The sequence below is a fragment of the Spea bombifrons genome, chromosome 11, assembly GCF_027358695.1.
Source record: "Spea bombifrons isolate aSpeBom1 chromosome 11, aSpeBom1.2.pri, whole genome shotgun sequence".
Classification (NCBI taxonomy): Eukaryota; Metazoa; Chordata; class Amphibia; order Anura; family Pelobatidae; genus Spea; species Spea bombifrons.
Genome location: NC_071097.1, coordinates 19,172,804 through 19,196,356, shown reverse-complemented (window position 1 = coordinate 19,196,356; position 23,553 = coordinate 19,172,804). Strand labels below are relative to the sequence as shown.

Here is a 23,553-nt window from a genome sequence, read left to right as displayed (position 1 = left end):
CCCAGGTATGAATTTACCACTTTGGGTATGCATCACTGTCAAACGATACCCCAATTTGTGTTCAGCAACATTTCTTAAGTACAGTGATATCACCCATGCATGGGTTTGTCTGGTTGTTTGGGGCTAAAAGGCCACATTTGGGAAGTGTGCTTTTTTCATTTTGGTAAGTCTGTGCCTATGCCCTATTTGGGACATCTTTGAACCCGGCCACTCCAATTTACCCCATCAAACCATTATTTTTTTTAAGTAGACACCCCTTGGGTATTTGAAATGCTAATATTTCTTTCCATTTCAGGATTTTTGGAAAGATACAGCGCTATCATTAGTACTTCAAAATAAACTTTTTTTTTCTTTTTTGGACTTTTTTTCAGTACATTTTGTTGGAACTGGACAGTTGCCCTGATGGCGATATCCCTGCATAATTATTTATAAATGTAACCACATTTTTATTTATTTTAGCTTTATATTTTTTTATTATTTTTTAAATATTTTACTAATCACATTTTGATGAGAAAGCTGGGTTCCATTGACATCCATGGTTGAATGCAGCACCTTAGTTCTCTTGGAAACTTTGGCAACTTGGTTATTTTTTTAATGGACACCACCATCTTGCAAGAGCCAAAATCTCTCACAGTGACGCTTGTGACCACGCTCCGGAGAAGTCACAGTGTAGCGTTGGGTTTTCGGTGTCGCTGAATGCCTTGCTATCAAGACATTTCAGCCACACCATTGAAGCTTAGGAGGCGATCACATAGAGACATTACAGCAACACCATTTAAGCGAAGTCACTAACTGACTGTTTTTGTTGTGTCTGGTACGTTACTGGTCATTAAGGGGTTAAGGTAAACTATTAAAAGGACTGTTTACTCTTGTGAAAGTCCTGCAAAAGATGAATGTATTCAATGTACTTTAATATGGATTCTTGAAAAGCTGCCATACTCCTCCAGTGATCTGAATATTCTTGTCACTTACATACTGAAGCAGCCAGAACACCCATTGAATTCAATGAGAGAGCGTTTGACGCATAGCACCAGGGTCTGAGCAGACTGTGCCCAATGTTTTCGAAGCCAGAGCTAAAGCTGACAGTGGATGAATGTATTAGGCCATAACGATTTGTTTCGTGGAACGCACCTCCAGCATGGAAAATAGCTATTAGCTAGAGGGCGGGGAAATGCATATGGAGTGATTCAGCAGGACCCCCCCATGCATTTGTGAGGACACCACGACAATTTGAAGGGACCACACAGACGTCATGTAGTTGCAAAAATGATGACTGGATCTTTTTTTTATATATATTTATATATTGACGTTGTGTGAATGTATGCATGTAGCTCGCGTGGACCAAACCGCAAGCGTTTGTCGCTGCCTGGTACAGTGTAACCACGCAGGAGTTTCCGTGTCACACGCTCAAGCAGCAGCCGAGCGCTAGCAGTGTGTGACGGAATGCGAGTGCGCGCTGAAAGATGGTGAACTCGCGCGCGACCTCTGTTTTGTCTGGGGCGCGCTTCCGTCACGTGACCGTAGGGGCAAGCCTTTCGCTGGAAGCTTGAGCCCATCGGTATCTGATTAGCGATTACGTATGCTGGGGGTAATTGGGCGACAACACGATTGGGGTCTCTGAAAGAATTCGTTATCCAGTATGGCATACTGGGGAGTGAGAGGCAGCGCGGCGGAAATTCACTAAGAGGACGCGACGGCGACTCGTAGGGACCTAGTGCGCTCGCACTGCCCCGGGGATGGCCTTCGGGTCTCGGTGACCCGCCCGGGCAGTGGTAAGGGGGACTGCGACCCGGGAGCTCGGGGGGTACACGCTGTCCCGTGCGGGACTGCTCCTTCTTTGCCCAAGCAGCTGGGTGGGGATTGCTGGTGGAGGATGTCAGGCCGCCGCTGCGCCGGGGCCTCGGGTTCTGCCGCTGCTCACGGAGATACGGTGACCAGCGGGGAGCCTGCCCGCGAGCTATTCGAGGCCTGTAGGAATGGTGACGTGGAACGAGTAAGGAAGCTGGTGAATGCGGAGAACGTGAATAGCAGGGACACCGCGGGCAGGAAGTCAACCCCACTCCACTTTGCTGCAGGTAACGCACAGGCCCCAAGGTGGGCAATGGGCAGACCATTAACCATATAATAGGGAGTGTTCTAAATGAAAAGTCATCTCCATGGAAACCTATGACATTTACCTGCTGATTGTATGATGGCATTAGGCATTGGAATTGCCCCATGTAAACATGGCTTTTACGTTCATTTTCACTTCCTGCCTGAGCTCGGTCTAGGCCATAGAGCTAGGGTGGAGGCAACTCATGTTACTTGATCCTCCTATCAGGCCATCTGTAGCCATCGCTTGTGTTTACAGACAGGCCTATAAAGTACCTGAAGAAGGGACCTAAATAGTCTCGAAAGCCTGTGATCAGTAATATGTTTGCCAATAAAGGTGTCATCCTTACCACGTTTGCTTTCTCTCTTTCTATGGCTAACACAGTACATCTCTAGGCCCCTAGTATGAAAGAAAACTTGTATTTAATGATTTTTATTAAACTGACAGTTAAAATCCTGAAAGTTACAATTCTGTAATTTTCTTTAATTTATTAGGTAGAGAAATCAAACAATTAAACGTATCAACATCTTTGTGGGAAGCAATATGTAATGCTGAAATACAGATTTATGTTATTCAATATAATGAATTCCACAAATCTAGACGCTAGTTATTGTTTTCTGTATATGGAAATTGAAATGTTCAAACAAATTGTGCGGCGTATTAGAATTTCTCTTATAGTCAATGATCATTATCTCATCATTATCAAATCTTACAAATTACAAATATTTAACCATTTTGATTTTTTTTTGGGGGGGGGGATGAACCTGTGCTGTTTGCAATTGTTTGATATCCATGAGAGCAGGGTATTTTTTGTATTGTTTGAAGAATTTATCAAAAGGTTAAACAATAGGCACTTTTTTCACAGACGTCTGCGCGTGTTTACCTAGGGTGACAGTATTTCTGGAGGGCACTGTGTGGGTGTGTACACAATCTGTAAGCACCATTGCATAACTTTTTATTAAAGGGGCAGGAGTCACCATTGCTTTTGTTTTGGGGGGGGGGGGTTGGAACTTAGCATATATAATTTGAGACCAACCTATAGTTGGTGCTAAGTGTTTTGGGGATATTTAGTTTAAAAGGTCTCACCTTGAAAGCTATGGTCAGTGGCCAGCATTATTTCTTTTCACATCATCCTCTTAAATGCTACATCAAACAACAACAACATTCAGCAACAAGTCAGAATTAGGTAATGGCTAACCATGCAGATTCTGAGATAAAGAAAGCAGGTAGGCGTGTGTGCACATATACGTATACACTGCTTGTTTGAACTTTTTAGTAGCGTAAAGAACTGTGTTGTGTGCGTTTTGGAGAAAGTTGTCATGAAAACCATTTGTTTCTTTGGTAGGATTTGGTCGTAAGGATGTTGTGGAATACTTGCTGCAGATTGGTGCCAATGTCCATGCTCGTGATGATGGTGGCCTCATTCCACTTCACAATGCCTGTTCCTTTGGCCATGCCGAAGTTGTGAATCTCCTTCTGAGACATGGTGCTGATCCTAATGCCCGTGACAATTGGAATTACACACCTCTCCATGAAGCAGCCATCAAGGGCAAAATCGATGTTTGTATAGGTCTGTAAATATTGATTTGCATGTTTTGAATTTTTATAGCAAGAGCTAGGCTGTGGCCGCACAAGGAACTTAAACTGGTGGAAGAACTCCAGGTTAATTGTATTATATGCACACACCTTTTGTGGAGATTGTATACCCTGGTATAGTTTGTCTAGCAATTAGCTGGAGATATAGAAAAAAAAATTGGTGGGAGAGAAGAACCTTTTAGGCTATCTAGTCTTCTCGTTTTTCCAGCTGTTAAAACACTAATCAGTCCTTGGTCTCGTTTTAGATTACCATACATACATACATACCAAAGAAAATCTCCTCCATGCCAATTTCTTAGATGATAGTTCAGCTTTATTTAAGTGAATGGCAGTCACATGGGCAGCCAGTCTTAAGTTTAGTTTTGCACATGACTTGAAATGTTGATGTGAAGGAATGTTTGCCTATGAAGCTGGTACAGTTGGCCATAATGCTGCTTTCTCAGCATGGCCTTTTCTGCACTGTGTAACTTACAGAATAAACTATATACTGTATATTTTATAGTTAGATACTTGAATATCTTAATGTTTTTACATTGTACACCTTGGCATAGCATACCTGATTTAGCAATGCTTCAGTAAGATACCCAATTCTTTCTTCTTTAACATAGGTTTCACTTTTTGGTTTATGAAATCGCAGTTACTGAAATCTTTCTGTCTTTTTCAAGTACTACTTCAGCACGGTGCTGATCCCACTATCCGTAATACAGACGGGAGGACTGCTTTAGACTTATCTGACCCATCTGCAAAAGCTGTGTTGACAGGTAATAATTGTTTTTGCCTTAAAGATTTTACAGCAGTTAAGTTTCCGCTACGCTTTGTGTGCTTGGAACCATTTTATTGTGTATTTCAAAGCGGATGTATTTTTTTCCATTTGCTAGGAGAGTACAAGAAAGATGAGCTGTTAGAAGGTGCAAGGTATGTATCTCAGTAAACCGTTTCTATCATTTTTTTGCCTCTATTGTAGAGGGGGCATTCTGTTTAGATGCCAAGCCTGAAATTTCTCACAGATTGTTTTTCTTATTTCATTTTGTTTTCTTCCACTTTCCAGGAGTGGAAATGAGGAGAAAATGATGGCATTACTGACGCCTCTTAATGTCAACTGTCACGCCGGCGATGGGAGAAAGGTATGCTTCTCTGGCATTAGAGTGAGAATCAATCCATCGTTGTTGTGCATTTTAATGATGTTTTGGGTTGAAAGTCTTATGACAGTTGATTATTTTATTTTGTTTTCCTTTTCGTTGCTGTGTAGCAGGATGGGACAGCAGTTTTCAGCTCCAGTCCTCAGGGATCTTCAGCCAAGGTGAATCTTGCAAAAAGAAAAGCTAAGCTACTGATTACTTTGTTAGTCCTGCATTCACAGAGCTTTAGGTTATTCTAAAAATATACGTACCGCTGAGAGTTCACGGGGACTAGAGCTGCAAACCAGTGGTATATCGCAGTATGTTGGCTAGTGTTTTCTAAATAATATATTCCTTTTTCTCGTCCCTTTCCTTTACAGTCAACCCCACTGCATTTAGCTGCAGGCTACAACCGGGTCAAAATTGTGCAACTCTTACTTCACCATGGAGCTGATGTGCATGCTAAAGATAAAGGGTATAGTGACTTTTGTTTTTTATTGGTAATTCTCAAAATGTGTGCATCCTATGTATAGATCTGGAAATACTAATGTAAGCTGAGATCAACGTGTTTGTATGCTTACTGGTGGCCTCTGCATTTGTTTTAATCCTTTTACTGCATAGATTGTTGATTCTATGTATGAGTACTGTTCCTTTTGCAGGAAAAAAACTGAGGCTTTTTTTTCTTCTCTTAAGGGATCTGGTACCCCTTCACAATGCTTGTTCATATGGACATTATGAAGTAACGGAACTTCTTGTTAAGGTGTGTTTTTTTTTTTTTTTTTTTTTTTCTTTCCATGAGTTTTAAAGAGCCAATATACGTCAGAAATAAAATTTTCTTTTGCAAAATGTTAAATCCCTTGAGGTGTTTAAAAACACTCCGGTTGCATTTCCTGTCTGAGATGGGAATGTTGCAATTTCTGCCTCCCATCATCATATGAGAGTTGTCATAAGGTTTCATCAGTGATGCCCGCCCGCAGCAATGATCGAAGCTCAGTGTCACAAAAATGGTTTTAGGCCACCTAAAAATCCTTAAGATGCCGGAATCGTAATAGAGAATCACCAGATGATGACTTGAAGACTTGCATGAGTTATGTCTTTCTGAGAAACAGGGCATCTTCGTTTTACAGTTTATAAGCTGTTAAAATTGAATGATTCAGGCGTTTAGGACTGTAAACAAAATAGTTGTAGTAATTTGTTATCCAGCAGTGTTGTAATTGTATTTATTATTATGTCGGGCATGAGATCATTTGCTACAAACATTTGCTAAGCCATGATTTCACAGACTTGGTTTGGATTTGGAAGCCAGCCAGAAAATTTAGAAGCCGGCCTTTTTTGGGGCAATACAACTGGTCTGCAGTTGTATTGCCCCAATGGAGATAATTTAACATAGAACGCACCCTTTTTTTTTTTATTTAATTTTTTTTTTTAGTGCTGCTCCACTTTGAATAGTACAGCAGTACTTGATGACAAGGGTTGTTTTACACTATCTTTAACAAAAAAAGTGTTTTAGTGTACCTGCCAAAGAGGAAATTATTTAAGGTGTCCTAGTAAACCATATCCAGACTATTCATATTAAGATTATTTATTGGGGCACATACCTGGGCTTGTTTAAACCCTCATGCTGTGCAGCTGAATATGTTAAATATATATTTATAGATTAGTACACACACACATACATACATTCATACACGGCTCTCCCTCTTACATCGTGCACACCTGTCTGCACTGCATGCAAGCTGCTTGCTGCTGTCTCTCTGCCACTGGGGGGTCACATAGCATGGATGCCATGGACCTGTGGCACACGCCTCGGCACCCCAGGTGCTAGGAAGTGATTTATAATCGACCTGGCGCCCACATTTTTAACACATTCTAACATTTTATGTTCACTAACACCTTACAGTAACATGCACACACAAACATTCTACACTCATGTACACACATGCTAATGCCATACTCTTAATACACACTCTAACATTATATGCTGACACACACTCATGCTAATGCCATACTGTAACATATAGAACACCATACACACTAACACCACATTCTTATACACTTGCAGGGTGCTCAGGGTTTGTCGAATCCTGTGTTAAGGAACATAACACAAAGTGACATGGTTTGCTTTACTGTTATCTCCTTATGGTGTTGTTTTTCCTGTTCTAAATAAGTGTGTTGTTTGCTCCTTAGCACGGTGCTTGTGTAAATGCAATGGACCTGTGGCAGTTTACTCCTCTGCATGAAGCGGCATCTAAGAACCGAGTGGAAGTGTGCTCTCTATTGCTAAGCTACGGGGCTGATCCTAATATGCTTAATTGCCATAATAAAAGTGCCATTGATCTGGCCCCAACTCCACAACTAAAGGAGAGGCTATCATGTAAGTAGTGCTATTTGTAATGTTGATAATTTGTTTACTACTTTCTGATCAGCCCAGTAATATTGCAACAATCTATTGCAAATATTATTTCTGTTTAAACACTAATTGTCAGACTTGCTTTTATTGTACATCTGTATAATACTCTTGGCTCTGAGGAAGCCAAGCTTTTGCATAAGATCCAAGGTATTATTTTTGGCCTAGAGGAATATACCCCCCACCTTATAAGTTAGTTGAGTGTTATACAAATCAAATTACACGAAGCTTTGTAACACAAAATCTAGGCACTATCTAGACATCAGAAATGTTTATTATTACATTTTTACAGTGTTTTGTTTACAGAAAATGATCTTATTTACATCTTTCCCTTGTAGATGAGTTTAAAGGCCATTCGTTGCTGCAGGCTGCAAGAGAAGCAGATCTTGCTCGTCTTAAAAAACATCTGTCGTTAGAGATAGTGAATTTTAAACACCCACAGACTCATGAGACTGCTTTGGTAAGGAGCGTTGAAGGGATATTTGATATTACAAATTTGTCTGAATAGTTTTTGGTCCATATGCACAAGTCTAGAGGCACAGAGGCATATAGGAGGGTATAAAGCATACCAGGGGGCACAATGGCATATAGGGGGGTGTATAAGGCATATCAGAGGGGCTCGGTTGCATATAGGGGCATAAAGGCAAAGTGGCATATAGGGGTATAAGGCATATCTGGGCAGAGTGGCAAGCCTAGGGGCAGAAGTACATAACTGGGGGGCAGGTGGGCAAATACATGTGAATTAATATTTACCAGTAAAACCTTTTTAGCTATTAAAACCTAGTTTGGGAGATGCCTTTAAAATATAGCTTTTATTATTTTTATGTTAGTAAAATAAGAAGGCGAGAAATGCCATTGTGTTAGAGGTAAGTGTTGTGTGCACAGTACACTGACACATGTCAATGTAAATTTTAAGTGTTTTATTCTGCTGTTTGTTTTTAACACCCAGTTTGTTCGTTACATTATTTTAAATGAACAGAATTTCCATATTGCGTTTTTTCATTCCAAAAATGTACTTATTTCTGAATCCATTTCTAGTTGACTAGATTTTCCTTGAAATGAATCCAACCCTGGCATTGCGTGCTGGTCATTATATCCAATATCATTACTGCAACACGTGTCCATTTAAGCTTCCTCCTATGAAAAGCTTTCTGTATTCTCATAAGTTGATTGCTTCTTAAGGAAATGAGAGGATGTTTGCAGAGTATTTTATTTATGGTACGATGAGAAAATCCAGCCGGCGGTTTTTTGTATGCTTTAAGCTATGCAAAGGTCATTTGTCTGACCTCTTACTTCCAGTTAGTGGGAAAAATCTGCTTATCTTAAACCTTCTCACAGAATTAGGCACTGATGGAATTTGCTTGGCATCTTTAAGATTTTTCTGCGAGCTTTTATTTATTTATTTATTTATTTTTTTTCTCGTAAGTAGCTTCCTTTTCTATTTTGGTTGATATAGCATAAATTGATTGCTTTTCTTTTTGAATCTCCTGTCTATGTTTAGCACTGTGCTGCTGCATCGCCATATCCCAAAAAGAAACAAGTGTGTGAGCTACTGCTTAGAAAAGGAGCAAATGTCAATGAGAAGACGAAAGAGTAAGCTGTTTTTCTAAAATAAAAAGTAAAAAAAAAAAAAATCAATCGTTCAGAGATTGTTTAATTTTAAGTAACTTGTCTTTCTTTTTCCACATAAGCTTTTTGACACCTCTTCACGTTGCTTCAGAGAAGGCCCACAATGATGTCATCGAAGTGTTGATGAAGCATGATGCTAAGGTACAGTTCCTGTCAGTTGGCAGTTAATGTCTATAGCTTTGGCATCTCATTCTGACCTTGGTCTTGGTATCACACTCCATTAGTGGTTCTGCAGTCCAGGTTGTATACTTTGGTAAGTGGATTTTTTGTCTTCTGCTACCATTGTACTTTCTGGCATTGTCCATACTCACAGGCAGCAGTAATCATTTGTTACATAACTTACAGCTAAATTGCAATTCTACTCAATGTGTTGGGGGTTTTTTTAGCAGCAGAGTGAGTAAGAGATGATTAGAAAGGGCTAATTGTAGTTTCACTTTAATCTCACGTGACCCCTGGGTTACAAATATAATCCAAACAATATATTTATACGGGACTGTGGAAGTAAGCTTGCATAAATCAGCTTTACAAAAAGGCCCATTCACATCTATAAAGACTTGTCTGCTGCAGTTTAGATAACAAAACTAAAATCATTATGCATGTAGTAAGGCAACAATTCAAAACCTACTTGAAAATATGATGTTAATTATATCAGCTTTGCCATAAGTTATGGACCCCAATTTTCAACATTTTCTTGTTGATTTTACAGGTTAATGCGTTAGATAATTTGGGACAGACCTGCCTTCATCGTGCTGCACATTGTGGCCATTTGCAGACCTGCCGACTCCTACTTAACTCAGGATGTGATCCAGCAATTGTGTCGCTGCAGGGCTTTACAGCTCTTCAGATGGGTAATGAGAGTCTACGACAACTTCTTCATGGTAAATATTGAAATCTATGATTATTTTTTTATGCAGCATTTAGAACAATATATATTTATGGAATTTATGTCCATTAATTAATGTTTCTTTTCCACAGTGGGTACGCCTTTCAGTAATACGGATAATGATCGCCAGCTGCTGGAAGCTGCAAAGGCTGGCGACTTGGAAACTGTCAAAGTAAGTGCTTTATTAAGACATTAACTGTGCAAACTCAGGCCACTAGAAAAGCAGAAACTCAAGACCTGTTTTATCCGATTAATTGAAAAATAGTTAATTGCAGCCCCAGTGTATTTCTTGGAACCTTATCCAATCCAATATATTGGGCCTGTTCTGTTTGCAGAGTTTATTCTTGATATTGTATTTCTGCAGACCAAAGTTAGAACACTAATATTTTATTCTACTAGGATTTAAGCAACCTTTAAGTAAGTTGTATTAACAGTGCAAGGCCACTATTTCCATCTAATTCTCTCTCTTCATTTGTCTCCAAAGAAACTGTGTACACCACAAACCGTAAACTGTAGAGACTTAGAAGGACGTCAGTCAACACCACTCCACTTTGCGGCAGGATACAATCGGGTGTTAGTGGTGGAATATCTGCTGCAGCAAGGAGCTGATGTTCATGCAAAAGATAAAGGGTAAGCGCGCACTCATATACGCACGCACGCACGCACACACACACACACATGCGTATTGATGTATCCCATAACCTCATGGAAGCATTATTCCATAATTGCCCTAGCATACTAGTTTTTGTACCCTTTGTGACCAAGGCTGTTTTAACACTTGCGGTGCTCGTGTTTAGCAGTAATTTTCTCCTCTCCCGTTTAGTGTACCCACACAAATATATTTTTTTCAGGCTTTCTTTGAAAACTATTTTTGATCACATCATTGTTTCCTAGAAAAAAAAAAATACAATGAAAATTTGGAAAAAAAAAAAAACCTCTCACTTTTATTTGAAAAATCTTTTACTCACCTAAATGTTTTTCCCAATGATTTTGTGTGTTTGCTTTTTTCTGCAAGTTATTGGTCAATCTGCCCCATGTGCCATTTTAGGTATCTTTGAAGCTGGCCAATGCAATTACCCCATCTAACCATATATTTTTGAAAACTATATACCCCAGGGTATTTCAAATGCTGGCATTTTAACTAGGGCTGCAACTAACGATTATTTTAATAATCGATTAGTTGGCCGATTATTTTTTCGATTAATCGATTAATCGGATAAAAAAAACAATATGCAAATTTTTCGTTTATTTAAAAGAATTTAATGAACTGGATGTTAAAAAACAACTTAAAATTTACATTAACATTCTTATTTTGTTATGATGTAATAAAAAACAATATTTTCAAAGTACAAGAACCCAAACACAATATTTATGAAACAAAATAACCCCAAACATTCTGAAAAGAGGTGGACTATTACTGTTCAAGAAACTTTGCCCCAGCACTTTGCACTTTGCACCCAGCACTTTGCACCCAGCACTTTGCACCCAGCACTTTGCCCCAGCCCTGGCACTTTGCATCCAGCACTTTGCGCCCAGCATTCAGCACTTTGCACCAGCACTTTGCACTTTGCACCCAGCCCTGGCACTTTGCACTCAGCACCCAGCACTTTGCCCCAGCCCTGGCACTTTGCATCCAGCACTTTGCACCCAGCACTTTGCACCAGCACTTTGCACTTTGCACCCAGCACTTTGTACCCAGCACTCAGCACTTTGCGCCCAGCACTTTGCCCCAGCCCTGGCACTTTGCATCCAGCACTTTGCACCCAGCATTCAGCACTTTGCACCAGCACTTTGCACTTTGCACCCAGCCCTGGCACTTTGCACCCAGCACTTTGTACCCAGCACTCAGCACCCAGCACTTTGCCCCAGCCCTGGCACTTTGCATCCAGCACTTTGCACCCAGCATTCAGCACTTTGCACCAGCACTTTGCACTTTGCACCCAGCACTTTGTACCCAGCACTCAGCACCCAGCACTTTGCCCCAGCCCTGGCACTTTGCACCCAGCACTTTGCACCAGCACTTTGCACTTTGCACCCAGCACTTTGTACCCAGCACTCAGCACTTTGCGCCCAGCACTTTGCCCCAGCCCTGGCACTTTGCACCCAGCACTTTGCACCCAGCCCTGGCACTTTACACCCAGCACTTTGCACCCAGCCCTGGCACTTTGCACCCAGCACTGGCACTTTGCACCCAGCACTTTGCACTGTGCCCCTGCACCCAGTCTCCAACTCTGCCCTGCACCCAGCCCTGCCCCCACATTCTGCCCTGCCCCCACACTCACACTCTGCCCTGCACCCACTCTGCCCTGCACCCACTCTGCCCTGCACCCACACTCACACCCTGCCCTGCATCCCCACCCCCACTCTGCCCTGCACCCAGTCTCCCACTCTGCTCTGCACCCACACTCACACCCTGCATCCCCACCCCCACTCTGCCCTGCACCCAGTCTCCTGCCCTGCACCCCCCACCCCCACTCTGCCCTGCACCCCCACTCTGCCCTGCACCCCCACCCCCACTCTGCCCTGCACCCACACTCACGAACCGCTCTGTGCGAATGGAGCCACTCGCACAGAGCGAATCGCTCTGTGCGATCCGTGCACATAGACATGAAGAATACTTACCTCCGGAACGCGTCACATCCGTCACGTAGCTAAAAGAAGGCGGAGACTGCAGAGCGTGTAGCAGAAGCGGGGAACGCTCGCGGAGGTAAGTAAAAGGAGCCTAGTGCTCCAACAACGAATCGATCACTCGATTAATCGATAACGGAAATCGTCGACAACGATTTCCGTTATCGATTATTATCGATTTTATCGATTCGTTGTTTCAGCTCTAATTTTAACCCTTTCCATGCACTAACCCTACTACCACTTTTTGTCAAACTTTGTGGTAGTAATTTATCAAATTATATATTTTTGAAAACTGTTCACCCCAGGGTATTTCAAATGGAGCTATTTTAAGCCTTTGCACGCACTAATTTTACTGCCAGCCTTTGTCAAAGTAGAATTGAAATGCTTTTATCTTAACTCTTTCCATATCAGGATTTTTACAGTGCTAATTGTAGGACTTGCTCATAATAAACTTTATTCTATTTTATTGTTTTTGTGTTACGTGTTGCTAAATGCCTTGCTATCAAGTCATTTCAGCGACGCCACTGAAGCTTAGGAGGCGATTGTTGATACAGTGTATGGTGGATGTTGGCGCCCCCCAGGGAGAGGCCAGACATGATGTAGATCTCTGTTTGCTGCAACACTGTTTAAGCGAAGTGATCGTAGATCCCTTGTTTAATGCCTGGTAGTTACCTGACCGTTTTGTTCCGGTCCGTCATTGGTCTTTAAGGGATAGTAAATGCGTTAATGGTGCTGCATGTCTTCTGCTTGATATAAGAAAAACAAGTATAGTATCAAAACATGTTACTATAATACACTGCTTTGCATAATATAAATCGTACGTAAGGGACCTAAACACTACAGATTTTGTATGATGTCTGTTAAGCAAAGTAATTAAATGTCTCAGTGCCACTTACTTTAAACAAGGGGAATAACCCTTACTGAATGAAGCATGCAATAAGTGTATGCAGAAAATATTAGTTTTATTAATATTTAAAAAATAAATCTTATTCCCTCTATTAAGTGTTGTAGCCACTCAAAGTAAAGTCCTCCACACTAGGCTCTCCTTCAAACTAAATTCTTAGGCCTGAGGCTAGAATAGTTGCGACTAAAGGCGCTGTAACATCAGTTCCTGCCTAATCATATTTGGATAAATTGTAATAAAAGTTACATTGTATTCATTAGCCTTAATCGTATTATACACTCACTGGCCACTTTATTCGGTAAACCTGTTCAATTACCTGTTAACACAATCAGCCAATCACATGGCAGTATTTAAGCATGTAGACGTAATCAAGACAACTTGCTGAAGTTCAAACCGAGCATCAGAATGAGGAAGAAAGGGGATTCAAGTGACGTTGAACGTGGCATGGTTGTTGGTGCCAGACGGGCTGGTGAGAGTATTTCAGAAACTGCTGATCTACTGGGATTTTCACACACAACCATCTCTAGGGTTACCAGAGAATGGTCTGAAAAAGAGAAAATATCCAGTTGCGTGGACGAAAATGCCTTGTTGATGTCAGAGATCAGAGGAGAATGGGCAGACTGGTTCAAGATGACAGGCAACAGTTACTCAAATAACCACTCGTTACAACCAAGGTATGCAGAATACCATCTCTGAACGCACAACACGTCGAACCTTGAAGCAGATGGGCTATAGCAGCAGAAGACCACACCAGGTGCCACTCCTGTCAGCTAAGAACAGGAAACTGAGGATACAATTCACACAATGAGGTCACTGTACTCCAATGGCCTCCACAGTCACCAGATCTCAATCCAAAAGAGTACCTTTGGGATGTGGTGGAACGGGAGATTCGCATCATGGATGTGCAGCCGACAAATCTGCAGCAGCTGCGTGATGCCATCATGTCCATATGGACCAAAATCTCTGAGGAATGTTTCCAGCACCCTGTAGAAAGTCATAAGGCAAAAGAGGGTCCAACCCAGTACTAGCAAGGTGCAGCTAATGAAGTGGCCAGCGAGCGTATGTTATGTCCATGATGCTTTAAAGAGCTGTGCTGGCACTAGGTTGATTGCATAAAGCATTTACTATGTAACACATATTTCAAAAGCTTTCCACCTTCTAAAAAGAAATGCAGGCATTTTGTGCGCAGTGGTAAGCGGTGAACCTCCTGTATGTTGCTATGGGTGCTGTTCCACATTATTTACATTATACCAATAATTTTTATGCATAGCCGGTACATTTTTCATATTTTTGTACAAAACAGTAAACCTTTTCTGTACACGTGTATAGTCTTTTTTTTAACTGCTACTTGGTGCTCATTAACTGACATTTAGACTTAAATAACTAAAAAGAGTATAGATTCATACGTGTTTATAATTCATCTCCTTGTGTTATTTCAGAGGTTTGGTGCCTTTGCACAATGCTTGTTCCTATGGCCACTACGAAGTGGCAGAATTACTGGTCAAACATGGAGCTGTTATCAACGTAGCAGATCTATGGAAATTTACTCCTTTACATGAAGCAGCAGCAAAAGGGAAATATGAGATATGCAAGCTTCTGCTACAGGTAAGGGTACAATTTACATACTGATGGACTGGTACATATTGGTAATTGCATTAGGCAAGGAATTATCTAAAGTGTAGTAGCCTTTGAAACTAATTCAGTACCGTGTGTCGTGTTCAGTCTTGCGCTATAATATGCTCTGTTAGTTAGATGACCCTTTACAGCACAACAGCTGAATAACTGAATAAACTGTTAACAAAATGGCTAAATTGTGATATTTGGCCAACAGCACGGAGCCGATTCCACAAAGAAAAACCGAGACGGTAATACACCACTGGACTTGGTGAAGGATGGAGACACTGATATTCAAGATCTTCTCCGTGGAGATGCTGCTTTGCTTGATGCCGCTAAAAAGGGTTGCATGGCTCGGCTTACAAAACTTTGCACCCCAGAAAATGTCAATTGCAGAGATACACAAGGCAGGCATTCTACACCATTACATTTAGCAGGTAAGTGTTACAGTATGTTTATTCTGGAGAGGACATGTTCAAAGGGGTTTAGACCTGCTCTAAAGCAAGCATGTGGGGCATATTTTTGGTTAACCAAATAATTGTGTAATAGTATTTACAAAACTTGTGTGATGTTGAGCAGGTGGCCCTCGTGGCAGGTGGTGATTACAACTTTTTTAACACTTCCAGATTTATTGAATACGATTTTGGCACCAAGATAATCTATGATTAAAAAGAAATCTGAATTTGTGCATATCTTATTCATGTTAAACTGCGATTTAATTTCTACTTATTAAATGTATTAACAGATGTAACCAGGATGTGTGTGTGTTGTTTTTTTAACTGAATGTTTTGTTCATAGCTGGCTATAATAATCTGGAGGTTGCGGAGTACCTCTTAGAGCATGGTGCTGATGTAAATGCACAGGATAAAGGGGGACTAATCCCTTTGCACAATGCAGCATCATATGGGGTAAGGCTGGCTTTGTGTGCCTTTTGTATTTTTTCTGATTTATAATTTAAGTTTTATGGGGCTGTAGCTCAAAATATATGGCCATCTTCCCTTAAATGTATTAGTTCTGTTTTTTTCAGTATTATATGCATTAAATAATGTTAATGTATTTACCAGCCTATTCATGTAGACTTAATTTGTGTTACACATTGTAATAGGTAATCAACATTAAGTGAATAGTTAATTTACAGGACTCACAAATGTAAATCGAGAGTATAGAACTCGGTTGTACAAAAATATTAATCCATTGGATTGGTTTGTGTGTTCGATCCCAAACTACTTTAAACTCCAATACTCCCTGTGAACGTATCATAATTGTTCTGCTCACCTGTAATGGCCGTAGGCAAGGAACTAATCAGTAAGGCTGTCCTTATTTTGTAGCATGTGGATGTGGCAGCGTTACTCATAAAATACAGTGCATCTGTAAATGCCTTTGATAAATGGGCCTTTACACCCCTGCACGAAGCATCCCAGAAAGGAAGGACGCAGCTTTGCGCTTTGCTGTTGGCACACGGAGCGGATCCTACTCTGAAAAATCAAGAAGGACAAACCCCGTTAGACCTTGTTACTGTAAGTAAAAAGATACATTCAATTTTGCTGGTCCAAAGCAGGCTTTTTGCAAGATCCTGTTTTCTGATGATGGGAGTTGTAGTCTCACTGAAATCTCAGTCTATATTGTAACATCTATCACTTCCGCCATCTGATTTCCATTCATCGTTAAAAGTGACCGTTTAGTCATTTATCTCACCATAGCTATTCTTCAGTTATAACATTCTCAAATTTGTGTGTATTTATATGTACACTTGTCAAAAAGTCCCTCTTGATAATGTAATATAAATACAAGATGTACATTGCTCGGTGCATTGTTTTATGTACCATATGACGATTTAGCATGGCCTTTGTAGCTATTAACTGTTAAACATGAAGTTGCACTGCATCCTTAAATTTAATAGCAAGCAATTCAATCTCAATCTGTCAATTCTTAGTGTGATTATTTCCAACCGGTCACACAAATGCATTCTTAATATAAATGGCTAATAAAGGATTTATTGGTTTTCTTCTCAATCAGGCTGATGATGTCCGTGCGCTTCTCACAGCCGCGATGCCCCCGGCCGCACTACCAACATTTTATAAGCCACCGGTTATCAGCGTGTCGCAGCCTACTGCAGCTTCTGTCCCGGTCCTGTCTTCTGTGCCCTCGAGTCCTCCCAGTTTATCTGCCGCCAGTAGCCTGGATAATCTGTCAGCCAGCTTCTCTGAAACGTCATCTGTTGGCAGCGGTGCTGAAGGCGCTGTTGGCTTGGAGAAAAAGGAAGAAGGTAAGTGAATTGGTTTTCACTTCTGTGGGTAGTGAAATGGCATGTGCTGTATCTCGCCAATAAAGCTACTGAGCTTTATAAGTATCTAAGGTTTTTAGTTGTGGTCGTGGTTTGTGCCTTACATGATCCTATGTTTTTTATTAAAAGGCAATTTTTTTTATGGATACAATATTAGATAAAGGAGTTATTTCTATCTTTAGATGTTCTTAAACGTCACAAAATGCTTGTCCCTTCTATGTAAGTGTAAGATTGTTATTTTGTACAACTTAAAGGCGCTGTTACTAACACAAGTGCTATTAATGATCAGTCTGAAACATTTATGTGCAAATCCTTTACATTAAAGTTAAAGGTTATTAAATTCCTAAAAAGATGTAAGATTAGAAAGAGGCAAAATTAGCTATAAAGATAAGTCAATTGATAGTTATGTTTCCATTATAATTTAACATTAGTGATGCAAATGTTTGTTTGTTTTGCTTAGTTGTAGGTGTGGACCTGAGCATAAATCAGTTCTTGAGGAACCTTGGCCTTGATCACCTTATTGATATCTTTGAACGAGAGCAGGTACGTCTAACTGAAATTGTGTATTTTTACCAAAAAGAAAAAATCTAAAACTGCATAATCTTAATATATTCAGGTTTTAATCTATATGTTTGCTTTTATAAATTATATCATTGTTATTTTTTGTTAAATTATAGATCACACTCGATGTCTTAATTGAAATGGGCCACAAGGAGTTCAAGGAAATAGGAATTAATGCATATGGACACAGACATAAAATAATTAAAGGTGTAGAGAGGCTGATCTCTGGACAACAAGGTAACCAAATTAATAAAATGTCCTCTTTAGACTAACCTTTACATTATGGTGTAATTTTTCATGTATTTATTTTGGTGTGCAATCATGTTTACTGCACTCTCAGTATCCTTTGCTCACTTTCTGAGGTTTCTGTATTTTTTTTTACCTAGGTTTAAATGCATATTTGACTTTAAATACATCTGGCAGTGGAACCATACTAATCGATTTAGCTTCAGATGACAAAGAATTTCTTTCTGTGGAGGAAGAGGTAAATATGTTTAACCAAATCTGGAAAACAACTTGGACAGATGGAATCTACACATATTTAAAAAAATATATAGATTTTTTGCTCTAGTATTTATTTCGCGACCCCTTGAAAAAGGAGAACCGAAACGGCGTAGGGGAAGTGGTGGACAATATGGGTAAGGAGCATATCGCTCTTAGAACAGTATTTATATCATTGTATTGAACTGTAGACTTTGCATTGATGTCGTTAGTGCTTTATATATTTATCAAGTGAAGAGGTGCACTCCATATTGAGTATTATTAATTATGCACTCTTTGATGGTCATATATTTGATAGATGCACTCTATATAGAGTAATATTCAATTACATCCAAATGACTTAGCACTTTATGATTCTTATGTTGATTTATATGCACTTGAGACACTTTATACAACATACAGCCATATTTCCTCCATGTGCTCTGATTTTCTTCTTTAAATCTCTGTTGTCTATATAATGAAATACTTTATATATGTTTTTTACTAATTTTTTGTACAATAATAAAATAATATATTTTATATAAGGGCTTTTGTAGAACTCTTTTCTTGCTCAGTGTACAAAGTTTATAGGAGTTGCCCCCCTTTTTGAGGATGTGATCCTTATACATGCCACAATATTTATAACATTATGTTATTTGTGAATAGTGTGGTTGGATTCTTTTGTGTTATTATTTATTTTTGTTTGCATGTTTTTTTTCTTCTTCTTCGTAGATGCAAAGCACTGTGCGAGAACATAGAGATGGTGGACACGCAGGCGGCATCTTTAACAGATATAACATATTAAAGGTATATTCTGATTGCTTTTGGTGCATAAGGCTTATTCACCAGATGTACAAAAATGGTTTTAACTAGTTTTATATATGTATTGTAACTAGACCTGAAACAACGCATCGATAAAATCGATAATAATCGATAACGGGAATCGTTGTCGACGATTTCCGTTATCGATTCGTCGTTGGAGCGCTCGGCTCCTTTCACTTACCTCCGCCGGCGTTCCCCCGTTTCTGCTGCAGAGCTCTGTAGTGTCCGTCTGCTTGACGTTACGTAATGACGGATGTGACGCGCGTGTACGTTGAAGATTTGAATAAAGTTTTGCACGTTGTAAGTGGAAGGATTCGGTAGCGGAGGTACGGAGAGAGAGAGAGAGAGAGAGAGAGAGAGAGAGAGAGAGAGAGAGAGAGAGAGAGAGAGAGAGAGAGAGAGAGAGAGAGAGAGAGAGAGAGAGAGAGAGAGAGAGAGAGAGAGAGAGAGAGAGAGAGAGAGAGAGAGAGAGAGAGATTGATTGATTGATTGCCGGGTGGGAAACTGATGGGGCAGAGTGTGGGTGGGTGCAGGGCATTTTATTAAATATTTTTTTTATCCGATTAATCGAAAAAATAATCGGCCGATTAATAAAATAATCGTTAGTTGCAGCCCTAATTGTAACTATTTATACCTAGATTCAGAAAGTGTGTAACAAAAAGCTTTGGGAAAGATACACTCACCGCCGAAGAGAGGTCACAGAAGAAAATCACAATCATTCCAATGAACGGATGCTTTTTCACGGTATGATGTGGTAGCCATGGACACGCAACATAAAATAAGGGCATGACTATTCAAATGTGTTAATAACTAACAATATTTTAATCACATTGGTTGTGAAAACTTACAGGCTACAAGTTGAGCACTATGTAAGGGATAAGTTATTCTAGGGCATTTGTTCCATTTTGCAAGTAATCGGTTTCCCCTGCAAAGTATTACCATGTGAGGGGTAATTAACATATTTATTTAAGGTCATGTAGACAATGGCTCTTCTTTTTGAAGCACAAAATATTATTGAAATTGATATCATGTTTATAAAACAAGTTACTTTAAATGTTTCCTAACTCATTTGCAATGGGAAATGTACGTGGGATTTGAGGGCCTCTATTATTCATTTTATAAAAATAGATTTTATTCAGTTATTATATCCAGAGAAGTTTCCAATGTTTAATGGGTTTCTAATGGAATTATTTGGCTACATCATTAGAAAACTTAACACTATCGCTATATTCACAGGTTCTCCATTTGTAAATGCAATTATCCACAAGGGATTTGATGAAAGACATGCATACATTGGCGGTATGTTTGGAGCTGGCATATACTTTGCTGAAAACTCTTCAAAAAGTAACCAGTATGTCTACGGAATAGGAGGTGGCACTGGATGCCCGGTACACAAAGACAGATCATGTTACGTGTGCCATAGGTATGTCTAAATACAAATGTCTTTGAAAAACGATAACTATCTCGTATTTATATCGTGCAAAACATACAGTACTTGCAATATATATGACTAAAGCTTTAAATATTGTACAGTATAATTCTTGCACATTCAAGAATTACTTTATCAGCACTTTAACAGACGTCATTCTTGATAAAAAAAAATGCATCGATATTTAACACCTTGAAAATATAAAGGAATAGATACAATAAAATAAAAAAAATGAATTGTGACAAAATTAGAATTGATAGACTAAGACAAACTGAGGGCCCTGCTCGCATGTATTAGTGAATCACAGTAGTGGCAGAACCCGGGACCACCAGGATTTACAAACACAACAATTGAGGGCGTATATCTAAACTCTCATAGGTACATTCAGTATAATAAATGGGATTTGTTGATTTTGTATGCATTTCAAAGAAGGCCATCTGGCATATTTCCAATTAGCCTGAAAGGGGTAACTGTTCTTTCATCAATATTATTTATGAAGTTGAAGCACCCAATGCTTGCTTTAGCCAGATACATCTAGTTAAGACGCATGCAAACTTTTACTATTTACTGAATGCGAGTGTAAGTTATTACAAGTTATTATCAATCACACCATTTGCTTTGATTTTTATAGGCAGTTGCTGTTTTGTCGTGTGACTCTGGGAAAGTCTTTCCTGCAATTCAGTGCAATGAAGATGGCTCATTCACCACCTGGTCATCACTCAGTAACTGGTCGTCCTAGTGTGAACGGGCTTGCATTGGCAGAATATGTTATCTACCGGGGAGAGCAGGTACTCGTCTGTAATATCTGCTGTTGTATGTAAAGTATGGTAATGGGGGATTTAATTGAAAATCCTGCATCAGCATAGCTAGGAGAGTCTCCAAACTCTTACTCTTCAAACCAAAGGTGTATTCCCATCTTATATTAATTGAAATGCATCGTATGCAGAATAGTTTAAAAGAACTAAAGTGATAAAGGTAATTGATTAATACATGTTTTTTTCTCTCGTTTATTTCCAGGCTTACCCAGAATATTTAATAACCTATCAAATAATGAAGCCTGAAGCTACTGGAGAAGGATAAATTACCGACTGCATATTTCTGCAAACAGTGCAAAGCAATGTGAATACATTGTCGCATTGAGAGACTAAAGCTTTAAATATTGTACAGGATAATTCCTGAACATTCAAGAATTACTTTATCAGCACTTTAACAGACGTCATTCTTGATATAAAAATGCGTCAATATTTTAACACCTTGAAAATCTAAAGGAATAGATACAATAAAAGAAAAAAAATATAACAAAATGAATTATTAAACTCGTTTATTTTAAAGCACACTATTTACACTGAATATGTAATTTGTAAAACTGTAAATAAGAGCTTTTTTTTGTACTAGCCTTGTATTTATTACATTGCCTTGTAATATAGACTTAACTGAATTGCAGCCTTGTACAAAAGAGATTGATTGCTATTTCTACGAACTTGAACTTCCAAAAACCCTTTGTGCACCACAGTCCTATGCGTTACGTACTGTATGCGGGGACTGTCATAAGATTGCAGCACTAACACCTCCCAGGTTTAGGTATGGCTGCATTTCAGAGTGAATTTGAACCAAACGTTTACATTCACATTTGGTGGAATACATTGATTAATAGCGCATAGAAAGGTTAACAACTTCTTAAAGAATAATGAATTTGCTCAACGGTTCTAAAAAGAAATGTTGACACAAATGATATAATTTAAGGAGTGAGAGAAGCAGTGATATATATTTGTGAGGGCGATTTTGGGGAAGAAAATAGTTCTGCTTGTCATTGAGGAAGCAGCCTAATGTGCAGCAGAATCATAAATAGTAGCTAAACTCGTTCGTGGTCATGTTTGAATGATAATATCTTCAATGACAGTAAAGCTTAACCCTTTGATTTACTTGCAAGAAGCTGCTGATCCTTCGAACACAAAGAGACAGATTTTAGTTGAGTTTTACTATCATGATGGCTTTACTGTCTCTAAAGCAGCTGTTCTTAGCATAGCTCACCAGTATGTATGGGTTAGTCCTTGTACTGTGTGATTCTGAATACTGACCATTACAAATTCTATAGTACTGGTACTGATTAACATTTGTCTGAAAGAAAAAAAATCATATGTGTACCCGACTGGTATGACTTTAGAGAACCATTAACTTTTTCTGTTAAGAGTGTCTCTCAATGATCTTATATGCAACACCCTATTGTAAAATCATATTTTTCCCCCATCCACTCGGTGTCAGTGGAGGTTGTCATGAAATGTTTGTTTCGTTCTGTAAATCAATGGTATATATTACTTATACTAATGAAAGATATTTCTCAATCGGTGTAGATGCTGTCAAAGCAGTCATTTCGAGTTAAGGAGCATCTCCTTTTTTGTGATGGATAGTAGACCGTTGCAATGCATTTTATCTCCTATTCGGTTATGTATTTTGTAGAAGACAGACCATAACATACACATTGGTGGGTTTTTTTTCCTACAGGGGATGAAATCCTTGGTAGATCTGTGTTTTATTCTAATATTTTTGAACCTAACAAGAACCATGTTAATGTTATGAAGTGCTGAGTTATATGTTAACGTGAACGATCTATAATAATTAGCCAGTGACTGTGCTGTTTGCTGCCTTTACCAAACAATTGTCATGCCCCTTCTTGCCCGTCACTAAGGCAATGTTTTCCCTTAACTCTTGCTGGTGGTTTGGTATAGTTTAATTTGTTGTGTGTAATGCAAGTAAAGCTATGAGTTGTCATGACTAATTTCTAGTGTTTGGAATAAGTTTTGAATAAATATTTATTTCTACACCATATTTCTGGTACAGAACTCAAATAGCGCTGTCCTTTCCCTATTTCTAAGAACAGTCTAGCGCCTTACATAGATCAATTATTCTACATGTTGGATTGTGCTCTTTTAAAAATGTACATACCTTTTTTTCCCCCCCGGTTTGCTTCGCAAGCAGTATTTGATGTATGTGTGCTTCCCTGTGGAAGTAAAATGTGCATATTGCTGGACATTGTACTGTTTTTAAAGACATGTCGTAAATTGACCTTCACTGCCATGCCTGCCTGCTCAATCTCTATTAAATTGTG

The 23,553-nt window shown here is 39.3% G+C and overlaps 1 protein-coding gene across 3 annotated transcripts; it reads left to right on the top strand.

Annotated features, from left to right (window-relative positions):
• The first annotated feature begins 1,520 nt into the window (after positions 1 to 1,520).
• TNKS2 (tankyrase 2) lies at positions 1,521 to 22,242 on the top strand. 3 transcript variants are annotated; one of them, XM_053451211.1, is made up of 28 exons: positions 1,521 to 2,075; positions 3,438 to 3,662; positions 4,354 to 4,449; positions 4,567 to 4,603; positions 4,737 to 4,812; positions 4,941 to 4,988; positions 5,187 to 5,281; positions 5,500 to 5,566; positions 6,994 to 7,180; positions 7,552 to 7,673; positions 8,715 to 8,806; positions 8,905 to 8,983; positions 9,549 to 9,720; positions 9,818 to 9,897; positions 10,210 to 10,355; positions 14,697 to 14,862; positions 15,089 to 15,308; positions 15,670 to 15,779; positions 16,200 to 16,388; positions 16,888 to 17,137; positions 17,616 to 17,698; positions 17,833 to 17,953; positions 18,103 to 18,200; positions 18,929 to 19,003; positions 19,657 to 19,762; positions 20,255 to 20,441; positions 21,079 to 21,235; positions 21,465 to 22,242. In XM_053451211.1, the coding sequence occupies exons 1-28, from the start codon at positions 1,874 to 1,876 to the stop codon at positions 21,525 to 21,527; spliced, it is 3,549 nt and encodes a 1,182-aa protein (XP_053307186.1). In that variant the 5' UTR covers positions 1,521 to 1,873; the 3' UTR covers positions 21,528 to 22,242. The 3 variants fall into 3 exon arrangements, with proteins under 3 accessions (XP_053307186.1, XP_053307185.1, XP_053307187.1); XM_053451210.1 differs by having other exon boundaries at positions 4,938 to 4,988; XM_053451212.1 differs by lacking the exon at positions 4,941 to 4,988.
• Positions 22,243 to 23,553: the final 1,311 nt, after the last annotated feature.

What these genes read in the sequence shown, in the direction of transcription:
- TNKS2 (XM_053451210.1), top strand. Translation starts at nt 1,874, where the DNA reads ATGTCAGGCCGCCGCTGCGCCGGGGCCTCGGGTTCTGCCGCTGCTCAC. An exon ending in TGCAAAAGCTGTGTTGACAG is followed by an intron (nt 4,450 to 4,566) that starts GTAATAATTGTT and finishes TCCATTTGCTAG; the next exon opens with GAGAGTACAAGAAAGATGAG. An exon ending in TGAACGGATGCTTTTTCACG is followed by an intron (nt 19,763 to 20,254) that starts GTATGATGTGGT and finishes CTATATTCACAG; the next exon opens with GTTCTCCATTTGTAAATGCA.